The sequence below is a fragment of the Meriones unguiculatus genome, chromosome 5 (assembly GCF_030254825.1).
Source record: "Meriones unguiculatus strain TT.TT164.6M chromosome 5, Bangor_MerUng_6.1, whole genome shotgun sequence".
NCBI classification, from domain to species: domain Eukaryota; kingdom Metazoa; phylum Chordata; class Mammalia; order Rodentia; family Muridae; genus Meriones; species Meriones unguiculatus.
Genome location: NC_083353.1, coordinates 117619362 through 117640236, shown reverse-complemented (window position 1 = coordinate 117640236; position 20875 = coordinate 117619362). Strand labels below are relative to the sequence as shown.

Genomic DNA, 20875 nt, shown 5'->3' with positions numbered 1-20875 from the left:
CTGCAGAGGGTTGCACTGAGTCTTAAGTGAGCTGTGAGACCCACACAGGTTTGCCCTCACTTCATAGTCATCATCGTCTTAGGGAAAGAGTGAGCCCCATGTAGGTTGTATGTCCACATCCCCTATCTACTGGAACTCGCACCCATCAGACTGTTCTTACGGCCAGTAACTGTGAGTGCGTGGAACAATTCCACTCTGAAATAAAAGGTGACTTGATGGAAATCCTTCCTTTCCTTTTCCTCACTGTAATGTGAGAATATCTGACTTGGCATTTGATGTCTATGCTCTGAGGCTCTAGGCCTGCAAAATCCCTGGAGAAGTTAGCACACCCCAGAGACCTAAGTCCTGCACTCCCTGTAGCTCTGACAGATGACGTCCTTAACTCAGGGGAATGTTGTCATATCCATGTGCAGTGTGGAGCAGGACAGTGCAGAGTGACACACACGGCCCCTCCTCATCACTTTTCCTGTTGTGTCAGTCATGAAAATTTCCCAAGATCATGTCATTTCCACATTCCACAGCTTCCTTTGCAGCATGGATGTTTCAGGAGGATTTTACAGCTTCAACTCATGTCAAACATAACCATGGACTTTCAGGTATTAATTTATTTTTATAACACAGCCTAATATATTATCTATTTTAATTGCTGAAAATTTGGAGAAAGTGTTCACTTCAGTTTGAACTGAGTAAGCAGGCTATATTTCACTCACCTTGAGCTCACCGACCCTGTGCTGCAGGATCCCACTGTGATCCCCAAAACTGTGAACTGTAAAACCCTGTTTCTTTGGTGTGTTTGAGCCCTATCACACACCCTTAATCCATGAACTTTCTGTTTATTGTAAGCAGAGGATTATGGTGTGTTTCACTCAGCCCTAGCATACAGAAGAAGAAGAAGATGAAGAAGAAGAAGAAGAAGAAGAAGAAGAAGAAGAAGAAGAAGAAGAAGAAGAAAAAGAAGAAGAAGAAGAAGGAGGAGGAGGAGGAGGAGGAGGAGGAGGAGAAGAAGAAGAAGAAGAAGAAGAAGAAGAAGAAGAAGAAGAAGAAGAAGAAGAAGAAGAAAGGGGCCTTAGCTCAAGTTCTGGCTTTCCTTTAGGCTTCAGCTCCTTGGCACCCTGGTAAAATAGAATGGTTGTTATAAGGAAACACCAAGTTATACGTTCTATAGAAGATAATGTCTGATAGGAGCAGACCCACAGCCAAACATCAGGCAGAACTCAAGGAATCCCATGGGAGAAGGAGAGGAAGGATTGTGGGAGCCAGAGGACACCAGGACAACACAGAACACAGAATCAGCTAAGCAGGGCTCATAGGGTTTCTCAAGGACTGAAGTGGCAATCATAAAGCCTGCATGGGTCTGTGCTAGGCCCTCTGCATACATGCTGTGGTGTATAGATTAGATTTCTGTGGGGCCCTAACAGTTAGAGTCAGGGTGTCCCTGAGTCTTTTGCCTGCTCATGGGACCCTTTTCCTCCTCCTGGGTTGCCTTGTCAAGCCTTGATATGACAGTTTACACCTAGTCCTAATGCATCTTGTTATCCTGTATTTGGCTGATATCACAGGAGGGCTTCTCTTTTCTGAAGGGAAACAAAGGAGCAGTATGTCTCCGGGGTGAAAGGGGAGGTGTGGAGGAGGGAGGCTGGAGGAAAGACTGCAGTGAGGATGTACTGTATGAGAGAAGAATAAAGAAAAAGAAAAGACAATAGTGTGTAACTGTGTGAGCTGGACAGACACCAAGCCAATAACTACAAAGACACCCACAGAGACAAGAGTGGTAGGTGTGAACCCAGCAGGCCATTTGCAGACTACTTCCTTTTTCTCATTTCACCTCAAAGGACTTGGACTGTGTCCCTGCTCACAAGTTCAGTGTCTCATCTCCCATCTGCAATGGACACAGCAACCGTCTACTTAAATTTAAAGGCACCCAGGACTCCAGGGGCTCAGCGTGCATCATATCCATCTCTTCCCCCAGGTCAGTAATTTTATTTCTCCTTTTAGTGTCAAAATATCCTGCAGGGTTATGATTATTTTTTCCTACAGCTTTAAGCTGTTGCTTTGAAGATGACCAGCTCTTTCTCAGCACTGAAGAGTACAGATGACTACAACCTGGGAGAGAAAAAAAAATGCTCACACATTCCATTTTTAATCAATCAGTCAGTGTGAAATTAGGGCAGCCACTCTTTTTGGCTTTAGACACAAGACTCTGAAGAGAGGATATTTTAAATCTACAAAGAAAGGGGTGCTTTGAGCAGGAAGACTTGCTGTAAAGCAAACTTCTTGCCTTGTCCAACCTTCTCTACAGAACACAAATACCATGGCTCAGCTCCACAGCATCCTAGCACTGACCACTGGTGCAACTAACCTCCTGTCTGCCAGAAAGGGGGAAGACTGATATGAAGCATTTATAAAGGATACCATGATTTAGGGATGCATGAAAAGACACAGATAGAGGCAGAAAATATGTGTAAAGTGGTCATGGTATAGTATGAGTTTCTGTGACACAACTGAGCTTCCTTATATAATACTGCAATGTTTCAAATGTAATCTTTCTGTATTGTGTCAAGATTGTGAACCACAACTCTTTAAGGCTGCTTGTCAGAAACTTAAATTAACAGATTTTTTTAAAACTAGGAAAAATACCTTTTAAAAAATTCTTTATTAATTAGACTTTATTCACTTTGTATCCCCCTTGTGGTTCCCTCCCTCCTCCTGTCCCAATCCCTCCCTTCCTCCACCCTCTGCATGCATGCCCCTCCCCAAGTCCACTGATAGGGGAGGTCTTCTTTTCCTTCCTTCTGATCCTAGTCAATTAGGTCTCCTCAGGAGACAATGGTTACATTGTCTTCTTCTGTGGCTTGGTAATGCTGCTTCCCCCTCAGGGGGAGGTAATTAAAGAGCAGACCAATCAGTTCATGTCAGAGACAGTCCCTGTTCCTATTACAATGGAACCCACTTGGATACTGAACTGCCATGGGCTACATCTGTGCAGGGGACTTGGGTTATCTCCATGCTTAGTCCTTGGTTGGAGTATCAGTTTCAGGAAAGACCCCTGTGCTCAGATTTTTTTGGTTCTGTTATTCTTGTGGAGTTCCTGTCCTCTCCAGATCTTACTGTTTCCCACTTCTTTCCTAAGATTCCCTGCACTCTGCCCAAAGGTCCCATAAGTCTCAGCATCTGCATTGATAGTCTGCAGGGCAGAGCCTTTCAGAGGTCCTCTGTGTCAGGCTCCTGACTTGTTCCCTCTTTTTGCCTTCTTCTGATGTCCATCCTCTTTGCCTTTCTGCATAGGAATTTAGCATTTTAGCAAGAGTTCTTCCTCTTGATTAGTTTCTTTAGGTGTACAGATTTTAGTAGGTTTATAGTATATTATATGTCTATATGAGTGAGTATATACCGTGTGCATCTTTCTGCTTCTGGGATAGCTCACTCAGGATGATCTTTTCCAGATCCCACCATTTACCTGCAAATATCATGATTTCCTTGTTTTTTATTGCTGAGTAATATTCCATTGTGTAGATATACCATAATTTGTGCATCCATTCCTCCACTGAGGGGCATCTGGGCTGTTTCCTGCTTCTGGCTATTACAAATAAGGCTGCTACAAACATGGTTGAGCAAATGTCCTTCCTGTGTACTTGAGACTCTTTTGGGTATATGCCTAGGAGTGGTATAGCTGGATCCTGAGGAAGCACTATTCCTAGTTGTCTGAGAAAGCGCCACTTTCCAGAGTGGTTGTACCAGTTTTCATTTTCCTTGGATGACATAACTTAGATGCAAGGTGGAGAAGATCATTGTAAACAGCACTGAAGCAGACCTAATTTTCAGGAATAGAATCATATGTCATTGGCACTGAAAGTCACAATTATTGAAAAACTAAACATGAAAAATGTCTATTGTTTAAGAAGAGATCCAACTTAAAGATACTTTGACTCCCTTCCTGCACTAGAACATTTGATTTATTTTTGTACAGCCCTGATTAGCTTTCAACACTGTTGGTCTACTCCTGCCTGGAGGCTGTCTCCCAACAGCCCAGGAAATCAGGCAGAGCAGCAGACCTCAGTACAGGGGTGCCTTCCTCAGTACAGGGGTCTCAAACCCCTGGAACAGCTGATGGCTAATCAAGTTTCATTACAGAGAACAAAGGTTTTATGTCGCTGGGTGAGTGGGTGAGGAGCTCCATAGTAGGTGTATATAATTGGTTGGAACTAGGCACTTCAAGGATGCTTGACTTGCATCATAGAGCAAGCTCTTGTCATATGAATGGAAACACGGTACCTAATTATCATATATGCCTGGGGAGGGGAACCTAGCAGGGAGATGTCAGAAGCCATATATCAAATGTTTGTTGTGGTTAGGGGAGTCTGTGTCTAAAGACATTCTCCAGATGAAGTCAGTCAGAGAGCAGGGGTCTCACCGAGGGGGAGGGCATCCTGCCTTTAATTCAGAGCTCACAATGGCTGTCCTGACTAGGTGAGAACTCAACCTCAACCAACAGTGTACCTCTATTCCTTTGTGCATTATACCTGCGGACACATTATTTTTCAGTCCTACTATACCACAGCAAACAATTAAAACTAACAGAGAATTGATTTTATAGAATTCTGCTTTAGGGATCTTACCTGCAGTCAACCGTCTACTTGAAATCCAATTGTCCATGCTGATCCAAACCACCTTTAAGTATTATTCCAGATGTACTCAACTGACCTAAATGAGTAACAAGGTTTCTCACTTCACAGATGCCTGCCAGTGCCCACATTCACACAGGCTGGCTCTGAAACTCAGCTGTGCTGGGCTGATCCTTCTTCTCTTGACCCTGATTGGGATGAGCATCTTAGGTAGGTAAGGCAAGAGCTTTGGCTTCAGAATTCTTCCTCTCTTTCTGTCACAAATATCACTGCCTCTTCAGATGACTTGGCCCCTGTAACCTGGGGAAAGGTCAATGACATGAGTGCTTACAGGACAGTATCTATGTCCAGGGCAGTAACTACACATTCATTTCATGCTTCCAAATTCCCCTGATCGTCACCATGGCCTCTCTAAAAGATCAAAGCATGGCAAAGTTGGTGGCCGGCAGATTTTGCCCTTTCCCCATTCCTCTCCTTTGCTAAACAATTATATTATGCTTCTCAAGCTGGCCCCCAAGCTCCAGTCCCTTATTTTAGCCACTTCCTTATGCCTACCTTATTCCTGAGGCTGAACACCAAGGTCCAACTATCAAAACGTCAAGGTCCAGTAATCCAAATTCATTATTTGGCTACACTGGCTAAAGTTAGTACAATCAGCACTTACCAACTCACCCTAGAACAGACTTCCCCTTTTTCTCCTCAAAAACCCACTCCTGCAAAAACACACCTGCTGCTGTCTTTGCCTGATCCAGAGGCACACACAGCCCCTCTTTGCCCCAGGGTAATAAATCTTCTTTGTGCTGAGGATTTGGTGTCTGGGTATGTTCTGAGCTGATTCCAAACCCCACCACCACCTGCCATCACACCCTCCACATGTTCTCAGAACCTAAAATAAGTCATAATTGTGACAAAAACAATAACAATGAAGATAACTAAAAGGCTCGGAAGCTTATTTTATTAAATGGTTGTTAAACTTCAATGGCAGTAAGCTTTCTTGAAAGGGATGTAATAATACTCATTCAGGCCTCTGAGTGTGGGTAAGTTAAGAGTTTCTGTAAGGCCACTGGATAAGATGTGACTTTACAGTGGTGTGAATCCATATGTTCTGAGTTTTTCTTCTTTGTTCATATATTCTGTCTCTAAACTGGCTCTCAATTCAGTTTGCTAATATTATTTCTTCAATCCACACATTCAGGTTTGTGGAAATGATTTCAGTTTCCTGGAGTGAGAAATAAAACACCTGTCACAACATTCACTTCAGCACTAAATTCTCTGTGTGTTTTCTTATTTCCTAGTTCGAGTCCTAATACAAAAACCATCAATAGACAAACACTGTGTGTGTATTCAAGAAAACATACGTAAGACAACAGGTAATCTTTGTGGCTTGAATTTCTCAAGAATAATAGCTGAATTTGCTATTTACATCAGCCAAGGCTTACAACAGCATCCATGGAGACAGTGTATCACCGTAGTCCTATGTAACAGGAAATTGCTGCATAGAAACTTGTTGAGGGTCTTGTGATGGGTAGTTGGTAATGCTGCGAACATCTTTGAAACTGTGTGACCTTGAAGCCTGAGGTCTTAACCACTTGGCGGTACTGCCTCAGGGTGCTCGCACACTTGATCATTAACTTAAGAAAATGCTCAAATGGGATATTTGTTTTAGCAAATGGATCAAGTAGTTAACCTTGCCTAAAGTTAATTAATAGAAACAAAAGTGAATATGTATTTATATTTATTACATGTTATGTATATTTTTGATCTGTCATGACAGTACTCTCGTTCCTGCACATGTTAGTGAAAGTGTGTGTTAGTAAAGCAACTACTGTGTGCAGCTGGCTGTGGTGCAGTAAGAGCAGGTAGAAATATTCTGTGTCTCCTTCTTACTTCAGAGAGTCCAGCTAAGTCAATGTGCCCAAAAGACTGGATTCCACACAGACATAAATGCATACATTTTTCTCAAGTTTCCAACACTTGGAAGGAAGCTCTGGATGACTGTATTCAGAAAGGAGCCACTTTGCTGCTTGTTCAAGACCAAGAAGAGCTGGTAAGTTGTTCAACAAAACAGAGATGTTAACTGTTCTTGAAGCTACACCACTGTCTAGACTTACACATGCTCCATGCAAAGGAAGTGGGGACATTAAGGAAGCTCATAGTCTGAGAGACTTATGACATGGAGCCAATGACTGTGTATGGAAGGCGAGTGTCCTAGGATCATAAATATGGGCACAGATTTCACAAAGGAGGAAGAATTACCTGGGCACTCAGGTCAGAGACAGGTGACCTTTAACTAGGTTTCAGGAGTCTGGTGAAGGAGCCACCCAGACACAGTCTCAGGGTTAAGTCCTACTCTGTTTTGGTTGTAGAGATTCCTACATAACTGGACAAAAGACTTTACATTTTGGATTGGACTAAGATATGGATTGCCTGACAAGACCTGGAAGTGGATAAACAACTCTGCTTTAAGTTCTGATGTGTGAGTATAGAGAAGCTAACTCGAATATTCATTTCTATTGCAGGAGCTTTTAGGGGGCTGCTGCTTGAGGCTTAATAATAAGGACATGGAGACATCTGTACAGTACAAGCCTGTTAGCCTTTTTGCTGGAGGCAGCTAACCACCTACTCAGGAGGACTCCCCTGCCACCATGCCTCCTGCTCTGCTCCCATTCTTCCTCCAGCACCAGCCTCCAGCTCTTTTTAATGTATATGGGTGTTTTAACTGTATGTGTTTCTCTGTGGGTGTGTCAGATCCCCTGGAACCAGCTCTTTTTTCATCCAAATTCCTCTCCTTTCTGATATCAAAACTGCTTATTAGTCTAGTGGGAGAGGTTCCACAGCTTTCTCACCTGAACCAATCAGCAGCAGGACTACACCTGTCTATCTTTCAGTATCTTTTGGTCAGATTGAGGGTTAAGTGACCCCTCCTGCCCCCTCCCCCCCGCAAAAAAAAAATTCCGGCAGTTTGATTTTTAACATGATAATCCCAGAGAATCAACATTTTGGGCAGGTGAGGAAGCAACTAACATTTACATATTAGAAAGTAGATCTTGCGGGGTATAGAGATGACAATACCATATACCCTACAGGGGCACACGTTCATAGCCAGTTGATACACAATGTTTAGGAGTAGGTTACCCCAAGACATCTCAGGTCATTAGGGCTATAGGGCTCTAACACTGATATCTAAGATTAAAGAGCTTCAGAACAGTCTGAAAATAATGATTCCCCGGGTGGTTGAGATTCTTCACAGATGAGAAGATACCAGCCTTATAAAAGGTAATGTGTGTGTGCATGCCTGCAATGGAGTTTTACATGGACTATATTGAGCAGCACATTTTAATTTTTGGTGAAAATATAGCATAGGGTGGCTTCAGATTAATTTGTCTGGTCCCAACTGGCAGAGTATGAAAGAAAAATAAAGTAAAATCAATGTGGAGCTCTGACATCTGAGAGAAAATACCCACATATTAACAGTTGTTTGAGAGGATATGATAAAATTGTGTATAATCAGCTTTTTGTCATAGTAATAAAAGATCTGAGACAAACAAGAATGGAAAGATGATTGGGTTTCTTTTATTTTGAAGTGAAGACGTCTCAGCCTTTGGTCTGCTGCTCCATTGCTGTGATTCCTGAGACAATGCAGAACCTCAGTGGAAGGGCAGAGACAAGCAAAGCTGCTCACCTGTAGAACACAGGGGCAGAGAAGAAAGGAGACACAGGGCAGATAGGCCTTTCAAAGGCATGGCCCTTCCTGTGAGGGTCACTTCATTCAGCTGGAAACTCATCAGTTAGTTAATCCATTGACAGAATTAACATCCTCATGCTCCAGTCACCCATGGGTAGCATCAGCAGTTGGACACTGAGGTCTCAGTAGGTGCCCAGTTAGGGCATACTTGGCATCTAAGCCATAAGTATGTGTAGATCACAAAGCAGTCATGAGCTGTTTGCTCTTCGGTGTCTCATTTTCTTATTGTGGGAGACTGCATGGGAGATTTCAGTGGGAGAACTGATGCTTCATACCTAAGTTATATATTTGAACAGAATTCATAATTACTGGCATAACAAGGAGTAATGTATCACCACTCCAGAGGCAGGAGGACCTGGAGAACAGTCTCATACAACAGCTGACTTTATTCAGAGTAGCAGACAGTTTATACTGAGGGTTAAGAAAGCTCAAGCTGAATACAATAACAAAGGCAAGCTGAGCATGGCAAATACGGTTTTCCAGAGAGGCACACAAAAAACAATTTAAACATTACCAATCAGTAATAATAAGCAGTCTGGAAAAGTCACTTTTTTTTTCTGCTGCACCTAGCAGAGCACAAAAACACATTCAAGAACATTTCATGTTTTAAAGAAACAAGACTCAGGCTTTTGTTTTGTTTTTAATATTTTATTTATTTATGATTTCTATAGTATTTGACCTGCATGTGTGCCTGCATGCCAGAGGAGGGCAACAGATCTCAGTTTTTTAGATGGTTATGAGCCACCTTGTGGTTGCTGGGAATTGCTGGAATTGAACTCAGGGTCTTTGGAAAAACAACCAGTTCTCTTAAACTCTGAGCCAGCTCTCCAGCCCCAAGTCACAGGACTCTTGTCCTGTTTTCTTGGAGTGTCACACAAGCACCTCACGCACTCGGGCTTCTCACACGACTCCATTCTTGGGCTGTGTCATGACGGCAACATGGTTATGTTTTTTATAAGCAAAAGCAGGCAGGATTCGATCAAATTTCTGTACAGAAGAAGACATTTCTGTAAAGAAGAAGAAATTACATTGCTTCTAATTTTTTTAAGAGGAAGATATTATGTTGAGTACATTTTTTACTAATTGTGCTGGTGAGTTTTATGTCAGCTTGACAAAAGCTAGAGTAATCTGGGAGGGGGTAGGGTGTCTAGCCAGGCTGAACAGGGCAAACATGGTGCCAGCAGGCCTTGGCCCTTTTCCTCATTCCCTCTGCCTTGCTAAAAACTGTTCCAAATCTAGCCACCAAGGTCTTTTCCCTTATTTGGCCACTTCCTCCCCCGAGGCTGATTATCAAGGTTCAGTTATCAAAGTATTGAAGTCCAACAATCAAAAGACCCCTTTGGCTTACGCATGCCCAGTTAAAATTAAACACCTCATTTGAACACAGGGCTTCCCCTTGTACCTTATAAGCTGCCGATGTGTGCCTCCTTTCTGCTCCTTCATGGTCCCTGCCTCCTGCTTTCTGGCCTGCTTGAGTGCCTGCTTTGACTTACCTCAGTGAAGGATGTTTTGGATCTATAAGTGAAATAAATCTTTTTCTTCCCACATTGCTTTTGGTCATGTTGTTTTCTGATAGCAATGGTGTCATAGCAAAGTGTTCACTCAAGACATAAATCTTGAGTAAATTTATGCAAATTGCACAAGTCAATACTTAAAACATTCCTTTTAATCATTTAGAATAAAAATAATTGAAATTTAAAATACTGAAACATATAGATATATGTTATATGAAACATAATAATGAATTAAGTTTAGAGATTGTTAAACACATTGTTAACCTAGAGAGCAAATATTGACAGTATACAAGACCATATTTTGAATTTTTATTTTCAAAAAGTAAGACTTTAAAGTGGGAATTATTTTAAGACAAATGTTATGGTTAGAATATTTTAACAAAAACAAAAAATACACATCTTGTTTCATAAATCTATCCTGAAATTTTCTAATGTTTTCACAGTATCTTATTTAGGGTTACTGTTGCTATGACCAAAAGCAAGTTAGAGAGAAAAGAGTTTATTTATCTGGCTATGCTTCCATGTCTCTTCTCATCACTGAAGAAATTCAGGACAGGAACTCAAGCAGGGCAGGAACCTGGAGACAGGAGCTCAGGCAGAGGCCATCCTGCAAAGTGAGCCTCAGAGTCAATCAGAAAGTGGTTGGTTACTTCCGCAATAGTCCTGCCACTATTGCACCAGCAGTATAAGCAGGTTGTCGTTGTAGCTTGTGGGATCCACAGCTAAGTTGGACACTGATGACTCTTTTCACCCAGAAACCTGCACAGCACTTTCCAGTGTGTGTGTGTGTGTGTGTGTTACTTAATTAGGCTATGATGTAACATGTTTACATTATTGTGATTCACGGTGATAATAAAACTGTAAGATATCTGAAGTGTATGGGTTCAGCTCAGTCCATCTGTCATTTTACCATGGCAATGATCAGGTAAGCCTGGAGGCTGCTGAGCTATGGTAGAAAAAGCATCAGTCAAGCCCTGCTTTTGTTTTAACTCTCTTACCCTGGTTTTCAGATAAGGAAAATGTAACCAATTTTCCTGCATGATTATTTGGCAAATCGTTAAAATAATATTAGCAATCTCCAAAGGCCTGATAGGAGATGGCCTGGGAAACCTTAAAGGCATTTTAAACCGATTGTTGTAAGGAAATTATCTTAAACTTGAAGAAACTCCTGAAGCATGAAGAAATAAGACAAACGCCCATTTACAGTGGAGGGAAGTCTATGGCGTGACTGCTAGCATACAGGAAGTTGGGTGAGGGCAGACTTGCCTCTCAGGCCAAAGGGCTCCATGAAGAAATGACAAAAGGAAGAAAGAGCAGCTGTAAGAAAGCCCCAGCCATTGTCGTACACCACCTTCTGTTTACAATGAATCGGTGCAATCTGAACTCATCTCTTCCTACAGTTAACTCTAATTTTTCCTTTGTTGTTTGCATTCTAGTTCACACCTGAGCCATGTTTGAGTATTAAATCAAATATCCACAGGCATAAAGGGTTATGATTATCATATGGCCTTAGACTCTTTCCTCTATAGATCCTGTGAGCTCAGTCTGTATGTTAAACACAGTCACTGAACACCCACCGTGTTTAACTGTTGTCACTGTACATATGAATGCCTTCCCCAAGCACTGGCTGGTTATAGCTTATACACTCAGGAAACGGGAGCTCAGGAAAGTGAGGTGGCTCTTTTCCTTGCATGAGATGTTGTCAGTCCAATGAGATTCAATCCTGCTTCAAAACATTTATGAATATTTTTTTTCTGAAAGAATTCTTCTGTAGTTGAAAGTAAAATTGAAAAATATAGAGGAGAAGTGTTCAGATAAACCTCCATCTTTAATGTCAACACATGTTGTTACTCTGTGTCCTGTGCTTAAGAACTGTGGGTTCTACAGTCCTTGGAAGTCTAGAGGAGAAGATGGCCAATTCAGGATAACTAAGAGCAGCTGTTCTCTTCCTCCTCAGACTACAAGTCACTGGTGAAGCTAAAGAAGGCAGCTGTGGTGCCTTCTCAAAGGACAAAGTGGTTTCTGACGACTGTGTTTCAGACAACCGCTGGATCTGCCAAAAGGAACCAAAACGTGATACCATGTGCAATGACTTCTGACTGCAAATCGCATCTCAGCTACTTTACCATGCACAAAAATTCTCCCCAGTCAGTCTGTCTCTCCTCCCAGTTCAGTTAGTGCCACAAAGCATGGACTCTGAAAGCACCATGATGCTTACAGATAATTTATTCTGTAAATGTGAATGGACAGAGACACAGATGTGTCATTCTAAGAGAGGTGTTCTATGAAAAGAAGCCCAGGCAGCTGAGGGGAACCAGATTTGAATCCTGGAAACCATGACCCTCACTGTGTTTCTGAGCTCATCTGCAAAATCCACAGAAAACCATTTACAATCTCATTAAAAAAAATGCTTGCAGTGCAGGAACTGGTGGCTCTGGGAAGGCTGAGCCAGGAGGATCATGAGTTCAAGGCCAGCCTCAGTGTGGTGGATTAAATGATAAATGTCCTCCATAGCCTTGGGCATTTTACCACTATGTCCCCAGTTGCTGGCACTGTCTGAGGAGGTTCAGGGAGTGCAGCTTTGCTGGAGGAATGTCACTGGAGGTGGCCTTTGAGAGTAAAAGCCCCTGCTACTTGTAGCTGGCTCTGCTTCATGCTTCCAGTTCAGATGTGAGCTCTTAGCTGTCTCCTCCAGCTGCCATGCTTTCTGTTTCTTGCCTGTACAGATTCTAACCCTCTTGAATGAAAAGCCAAATTAAACTCTTCTATAAGCCACCATTGTGTTTTATCGTAAGAACAAGATAAGTAACTAATAAATTGGGCAACTTAGTAAGCAAATCAGAAACTGTTGGGGGATGTTCTCATACATTATGTATTCAGATGCTGTGCCCTGAGATCCAGTTGCAGTCTGGATGTGGGCATTGTCATTTCTATGAAGAATATCTTGTCTCGATGTTGTGTAAAGAATGTTCACCAATTGTCCCTGAGTTGCTAATAAAGGATCTTATGAATCGATGACTGGGCAGAGGAAAGAGTAGGCAGGACTCCCATTCCGAATCTGAGGTCTCAGGTAGAAAGAGAGAGGGACAGAAAGAGGAAACTGGGGAGAAGGGAGAAAGCGAGAGAGAGAAAGAGTAGAAGGGAGGAGGAAGTCACCACAAGGAGGACCATGAGGAGTTTGCCATGAGGATGGAGAGTTATGGCAGAAGGCAAGTAAAAGAGCTCATGGCTGGGGGGTAGCCAGACTAGCATAAATGGGTAAGAATAGAGAAATACCTGAGCAGTTATAGAGCTTAAATCTTGTTGAGGAAATCTCATAAGACTCCGTGTCATCTATTTGGGAGCTAGGGTGGGTAGAGAAGAGGACCCTACTAAGTACATATTTCTACAGAGACAACAACCAAAACCCTGCTCCTGGCAGTTAGCTGCAGTGAACACATTGCAGCAGAGCAGGGAGCTTAGGGAACAGTTTAGTAACTCGGGAATCTACTTCAGTTGAGCTCTGCACACACCTCTCTTTTGGTAATGCACTTGGGAGCCCAGGTTCCTTTCCTGTACATGCTATGCACACATGTCCCATGTCTAAACAATGTACCTCATGATCTGTTAGCATAAGATAGTCCCAGCAAGCACACTGGTGAATCCGATCAAAGGTTTGAGTCCTTTATTAATGAGCAGACCAAGAATGGGCTCACGCCTCTGCAAAGTTTCTTGGTGCCCAAGCTTACTGGTTTAGTACTTTAAAAGACAAAATGCTAGCAACATCTGTGCTCTTTACAAGGCTCGGCAATATCTTCCAGATGCGACATACTATGCTTGAATGTTGGTCAAAGTCATGACGGTCCCAGAAGCTTAGCCGCGGTGAATGTGGCCACTGGGGATGGAAAGCTGAGAAGTGACCAGTAACATTAGGAATCAATGGTGTTACCTTAGCCATTTCAGTAACGGTGACACCATCAGAGCACAAATCTGAAGGGAATATCCCCTAAGTGATCAGGCGCCTGCTCGCCTGCTATTGCTGACAACTCTCTGACACTGTTCAAGATGAGCTGAGTCCTTCCTGATGGCTCACAATGCATCCCACACACGGATGTTACACACGATAGCAAGTAACCCTAAATGTTGATTTGGGTGGAAAGTTTTCCCAGGATTCCCAAGAAGTAGACTGTCTGTCTCCATCACTTCTGCTTCAACATTAATTTACTATTGGAGAGGACCCTGCTGAGATCATCCTTGAAAGTCCAGCTATGAAGGCGAAACTCCACCAGGAGGGCGTGTGAAGTATCGGGTCTAATTCAGAAATCACAGGAGGTCACCACCTCACCTGATAGATCTGACTCAGTGTTTACTGACATAAACTAACTGCAACTCTGAGCCACATCCAAAATACAGTATTCGGTATCCAACCCTGTCTCCCGTCGATTATAAAACAAAACAAGAGATAATGTTCATGAGGGCATGGAGAAAAGATAAAGTGCCCATCTCGGTAGGAGTGAAAGCTGACATGACCATTATGGAAAAGAGCCAAGGAGTCCTCAGATAATAAAGCTACATCTACTTTACCATCAGACAATCCCAGTCCATGCCTGTGATGAAAGACAAACTCTGAAATTGTTCTGCCTGGTCCTTGCACCCCAAAAGACCAGGAATAAATAGACTCGCTGTAAATACATGAGGTTTTTTAATTGTATATGTGTTTGAATATGGGTGCAAACCTCCTGTGGAAACAGAAAAGGAATGTGGACCCAAGGTCTAGGGGTACAGAGTTTTTAAGGGAAAAAAATGTAAGCAGTGATGTACATGTTTTGGCATTACATGATTGGGTAAAGGAAATTGACTTTTGAAATGATTGGTCCACTTTAGGCACCAAGACTACAGTTCTGGCCTGGCTGGTTTCCTAGCAACTGTATAATTAATTAGAGGGCAGGAAAAGAATGCAGTAAGACGAGTTTACCTCAGGGCATTACTGGACAAGTCTGTACCCAGGTAGCCTTAGATCAGGCCTTAACCTTTAATAATAGCCGCTGGTTTTTAATCTTTTGGTCTCTCAAAATGTTTTCAGTTTTAATTATCAAGGATGGAGGATGGGGCAGGAAGAAATAGAGAAATTTAACCTGTTAGTAGCTATTAGCAAAACCCGACAGAAGACTTCCTCCTTCCCTTCATCCTAACTCAGAACTTAGCTGGGTGGGCAAAACCAGGCATAACTGTGAAACTTCCTTCACAATTTAGTCTACCCAATGCAGAAGCAGCAAGGACTGTCCTAGTGGATTCCCCCTGTGTCCCTAAACTGTGCCCACTTCCTCTTAGCTCTCTTTTTATCCATAGGCAAAGTTCAGCATTGTCAGTCTCTGAGTTCCTTCCCCGAGTGTTTATTATTAAAATGATCTTGGGGCAGGGCCTGGTGAGCCATGCCTGGGAAAACAACACTGAAGAAAGCGGTTCATGAATTCCAGGACAGCCTGGAACACTCAGAGCTTGTCTCAGGAAGCTGAAAACCAAAGCTTCGGGGATAGATTTATTTAGCTTGAATCTATTTCCAATTGCTCCCCAGCCTTGATGATGGAAAATATGGAAATTGTGACCTGGTCCTTTTCTTGCTAATACCTAAAGCAGCTCATCAAATCCTTTTATTGCAGGGAAACCTTGGTCTCCATTGTTTGTTTGTTTGTTTAACAATACGTACGGAATAAAGTCAGTGCCTTACACAGCCTGTTTTCAAATTGCAGACTATTCCTAGAGCCAAGTTACTCGAGGTATTTAATCAGGCACTGATTGGTGAGCAAATGACAGTGCACAGCTGGGCGTTAGTTTCCTTAGTTGCCCATCCGAGCCTTACACCTCAGATAAGTTACAAAATTAATCAGCAAGAGGGTCAGGACCCGGCCCAGAACTCTCTCAAGCTACGCATGCAGTCTCTGCTTCAGTCTTTAGTCGTCTTTCCTGTGTGCCGACTGGTTTGGTTTGCTTTTGAGACAGGGTCAGCTCTGTGTAGAGAGGGCATTGAAGGCTGGCGCTAGGTCCCTGCAGCCTGGCCTTCGGAGCGCTGGGATTAAAGGCGGCGCCACTAGGCCTGGCCCAGCCTGCCAATCTGCTCGTTGACTGTTTTGTGAATCCTCTCGGCGCTCCTTCCCTGCCTTTTGAGGAGTCTTTGCACATTTCTCTCCCTAGATCCAGCAATAGATGTCCCCAAGCAAGGTTTTACTTTCACTGAGGTGTGTTAGCTCATAAACTCAAAAGGAGTCTGTCGCCGCCTTGTGCCCAGAACGCTCGGCTGCAGCTTCGAAAGTAAAGCACTTTGGGGAGAAATTTCACCTTTACCACCTGAGGGAGCCTTGGCAGCGCCTGTGCTGTCATAGTCATACAGCAAGTGATGTTTCAGTCTAGCAGACTTTGGAGGGATCTGCTCAGTAGTAGATAGTGTTTTTTAATACAGTGGATCGTCAGAATAGCGTCATTTGCTTGCTCCTTTGGCCCAAGTTCAGCTGTCTGGGGCTATAGCCTTAATGATGCGACAGGATCACGGGTTATTTTTATTTACATGAAAACAATTTTAGAGGCTGTCTCGGTCTAAACAAGTTCAGTAACATCTCTGGCTGTTGCCTCTGCCTCCGGAGCGCTGGGATTGAAGGTGTCACCACCTCGGCCCACACAAGCTCATTTCCTCATCAAGCAGTTATGACACCTGCTGCTTCCACAACTACATCCTCGGTGAAATCGCGTTTCCCAGTGCTGAAGTGAACACTGTAATCGTACGGCTGCCAGTACCAGCACCGACGCTATGGAGCCCGGCCCTGAGCTCAGAGACCAGCCTGGCTCTGCCTCCCAAGAGGTGGGATTAAAGGAGTGTGCCACCTGTCTCCTTGTCAGTAAGAACATTAAGCACAAGGATAATCTCTCTGACAAAGATTGGGCTCTAACTCCTGTATCTAGATACACAGCATTGTCAGTATTTTTTATTAAATTATTTTTTATCTGATATGTGTGGGTGTTTTATGTGCCTGTATGTCTTTTTACCACTTGCATGTCTGGTGCCTGGAAAGATCAGAAGAGGTCAGAACCCCTGAACTGGAGATACAGAGGGTTGTGAGCCCTCATGTGGTCCTGGGAATCAAACCCGGGTCCCCTGGAAGAGCCACCAGTGCCCCAACCACTCACCCATCCCTCCAGCTCCAATAATATTTATTACAAATGCTCTATAACTATTATTGGAAATTCCTTTCGGCAATGGTTACACAGAAAGGTGATTTTTGTTTTGTAAAAGGATAAAATTCTTAGCATGTTTTGTATGAATTCTAAAATAATGATGAAATGCTAAAGTTTCTTTAAAATAAAAAAAATATGTATTCCCTGAGATGTAGAATGCAAATAGCTCACAAGCCTGCTCTTTTATTTGCATCATGGTTCATTATATTCTAATACTACTTCAGTTGAGTGCATCTAGCAAGTGTAGATTAGGACAAAATGCCCCTTAAGAATTTGTTTCTGTAAATTTTACATATACTTATTTTTTTAACTTTTTAATTTATGGCGCATTAAAGTTCAAGATAGATTTATTCGTTGAAGAAATACAGAAAGACTGCTAATGGTCAGGAATCTGGTTATCTATCTATCTATTTGGGCTTGGGATACCTCACTCTACACAACGGGCAAAGATCCTAGCCCCTACACAGCTTATACCACCTATTGCTCAGACTGACAGTAAATAAGAAAATATATAAAAGTAAAAAGTCCCATGAAGGAAAAGGAAATCTACTTTCTGGGTGGAGGGGCATAAATGGTCAGAGTTTCCCTCCTCACATGCCTGTAGCCCTGAGACCTCTTCCCACATCACAAAATAAATGAAGTGTTTAAAAAGAAAAATCCATTTTCTGAAATATTAAAGCATCGTTTCTCAACTGTTCTTTATGTCATTCCCTAACGTGACTTCTTGCCTCTTAAAAGACACATTGCTGTAATCGCCATAACCAAATGTTAATGTCACGGAGATAGATGTGTAGCAGAAAACCACTGATGGCTCTCCTGTTTAAAACTATTTTTTATTTGGGGTTTTTAGTCCTGTACCTCCCTTCCATCACCCCCCCCAACCTCAAGTAGGAGAGAGAAAGAGAGGGCAGCCCAGACCCCTTTACTTCTCCTGGCTAGTTAGGTTCAAGGGTTCTTTTAGGGCTCTACAGCAATCTCCATCAACCGCAGATGCAGCTAAAAGGCTCCTGCATGATGCTGCGCCCTGAAGATCATGCCTCCCACCTGACAGTTAACAGCTGTGGACAGACTATAGCCCAGCTAAAACCACACACTTGGGATTAAAACAGAAGCATTTTTACATAACATACAAAGAAACCAAACCTTCCATCACATAGATGCATGGCTGTTTAACCCGCTCTGAATAGAGCGATGCTTACACATAGATAAAGCAAACATTTTCAACCCACGACACCAGGTTTTCTTCTTCTGTGGCTGATGTCTTCCCTGTGAAAATGGTGGTTTTGTAGTTGCAGCCACCAAATAGCTTGGAGAGACGGGGCTGACAGGGCGTCAGAGTCGCAGTTGTGGGCTGATGAAAATGTGTGAAAAGATTTCTTGAGTAACAGGGGACTGCCAGGGTGTCTGTGGTAGGAGGATGAAGACAGATGGGAAATCATTCAGTCTTTGTGGCCAGCTCAGAGATGAACAAGCAGGAAGAAACAGAGGCACAGGGATCTGGGAGGGTGAACTTCATTCGGTTGGTTGGGAGGGAGTTTTCTTTTGCAAAAATATTTATTTTCATCATTTTTAATTGTGTTAACTGAAGTTTTTTTAAGAGCAAATTTTCATTATTGTGTCATAAATGCATATTAAACCTTATTAAGTACTTTGATGAAAAAAGAGAGTAAAATTTCAAAGCTACTTAGTAACATTCACAGAGAATTAAGCAAGCGATTGACCAAAACCTGAACTCGCCTCTATTTGTATGAAGGATGGCCTTTCCCTGTTTTCTCTGGAGTTGTGGATTTTTAAATCAGTCACATAGACTGACCTGAAATCAGAGAGAAGGTCATGTTTTCGGAGCCAGTTTTAATAGCTGCTTAAGAGTTTCAATTATATCATTATAAAATAAAATGAAATTACTCTTACACAAAACCCATAAATAAATGAATGTAATTTTTAAAACAGCTCAGTCAAGCGCTCCTTGAAGTTTTTCAAATCCTCCACTTTCCCCTGACTCCTGTGTAAAGACTGGTAGCAAAACCTCACATTTTTCTCTTGCCTTAAAACTTTGACAATGTAATTGTAGCAAGCAGCTGGAAGTGGTCATGAGCCTCACACTTGCCACAACTGGGAGTCGTGGTCTGACTGGAAGTCACAGCCTTCTTGTGGATGCCAGGGTGTTCAAGTGCAGCGTGGACCACGGCTTGGTGACCGCTGCATTCGCGTCTTCTGACAGAGCTTCCGGCCTCTTCTCATCCATCCCTAAGGTCAGGCGCGTATGACCTCTTGTTAGCCTTCTAGGTCAGGCCCTCCATGTAAGACTTTTGTTAGCCTTCCACATTGCTTTCGTTCAGCTTACAAAGTCCTCTGATAAACGCTGTGGAATTCAAGGAGGCTTCAGCCCAGGAAAATCACAGTGCTGACAGAGCGAAGACGGAAGTCACACGATCATCTCAGGGAACACAAAAGCAGCATTCAGCAAGATCCCACACCACTTTACGGCGAGGCATTTAACAAAGTGGAAGCCCTTCCCCTAACGCGGTGGAGAGCATTTGTAAAAAGCCGGTGGCTTCCTCAGCCGTTAGACTCAGAGCGAGTGTGCCCACGCCTGCTGGCCAGTAAATCCCCAAGGCCGTAGGCACGCAGAAGAAGTAGAGACAACTCTATGAGAGGACAACAAATCATCTCTGTCAGCAGAGAACGTGTTCCTTAAAACTGCAGTTCTGCATTTGTGTGTGTGTCTGTGTGTGGACCTGTGCACATGCCATGGCAGGCATGAGGAGCTCAGGGGACAGTCAGCAGAAGCCTACTACACAGCTACTTCAGGGACGAAACTCAGGTCCTGTCTTTCTGTCTTTCTCTGCCTCATCTGTCTGTCTGCCTCTCTGTCTCTCTGTGTGTGTGGGAGCAGGGATGAGTCACACACAAACTCATGAGAGCCAACAAAGCAATTTAACATTTCAAGCTATAAAGTTCCCACCCAGAACCCGGCCACTTTATCAGTTACTCTTCTGTGACTGTGATAAAACACCACGGCCAAGGCAATGTGGAAAGGAAAGGGTTAATTTTGGCTTATAGTTCCAAAAGATGAGAAAACACAGCAGCAGGGCAGAGACCGCAGGCTGGCATGGTGGCTAATGCAGGATGCTAAGAGCTTAAACCTTGGAGCACAAGCACGAAACCGAGAGAGTAAACTGGAAGTTGGTGGGAGCTTAGCCCTCGAAGCCAGTAACATATGACATACTTCCTCCACCAAGGCCACACCTCCTAAACCTCCCCAACCAGCCTCACCACCTGGGGACCAAACCCAAATGGTCAAGACTGTGGGGGACATTTCTCATTGAAACCACCGCAGTCACCTTGACTGCATCACTGACAACGAGCAACTCAAAGAGAAAGCTAAAATAATTGCTTTAACAACATCACAGGATGGACTGAAACATTTGGGAACAAACCAAGGTATAAATGTGAATGCTTTATACAGTGTAAGCCGGAAAACACTGCTGAAAGAAATTAAAGCAAACACTAATAAATGACATTTTGGGTTAATGGGTTGAAAGAGTAAGTATTGTTGAGATGGCCATGCTAACAAAGCGATCTACAGACTCGAAGCCACCCCTAATAAAACTTGACAGTGTACTAGAACTGCATAGGATCTGAAACCTTCAAAGCACTTTGAAAATATACAAAGCTGGAGGACTTAGGTGGGCTTATTTGAAAACACCCTAGTAACCTATAATAACGAGTTAGTATAGTACTGTCACAGAAAAAATAAACCATAGTAAAAGATTACAGAACAAAAA

General features: G+C 43.0%; 1 protein-coding gene and 1 long non-coding RNA gene across 2 annotated transcripts in view; one reads left to right on the top strand and one right to left on the bottom strand.

Annotated features, from left to right (window-relative positions):
* Nucleotides 1–12656, top strand: part of LOC110564841 (killer cell lectin-like receptor subfamily B member 1A) — a 31648-nt gene extending 18992 nt beyond the window's left edge. The window contains exons 6-11 of the mRNA XM_060384258.1: nucleotides 1833–1969; nucleotides 4734–4832; nucleotides 5918–5992; nucleotides 6515–6669; nucleotides 6989–7098; nucleotides 11839–12656. Of these exons, the coding sequence (XP_060240241.1) occupies nucleotides 1833–1969; nucleotides 4734–4832; nucleotides 5918–5992; nucleotides 6515–6669; nucleotides 6989–7098; nucleotides 11839–11980 (718 nt within the window). The 3' untranslated portion in view covers nucleotides 11981–12656. The remainder of the gene's footprint in view (nucleotides 1–1832; nucleotides 1970–4733; nucleotides 4833–5917; nucleotides 5993–6514; nucleotides 6670–6988; nucleotides 7099–11838) is intronic.
* LOC132654302 (uncharacterized) overlaps nucleotides 8736–20875 on the bottom strand; it is a 32994-nt gene continuing 20854 nt past the window's right edge. The window contains exon 6 of the long non-coding RNA XR_009591980.1: nucleotides 8736–9374. This is a non-coding gene — a long non-coding RNA (uncharacterized LOC132654302). The remainder of the gene's footprint in view (nucleotides 9375–20875) is intronic.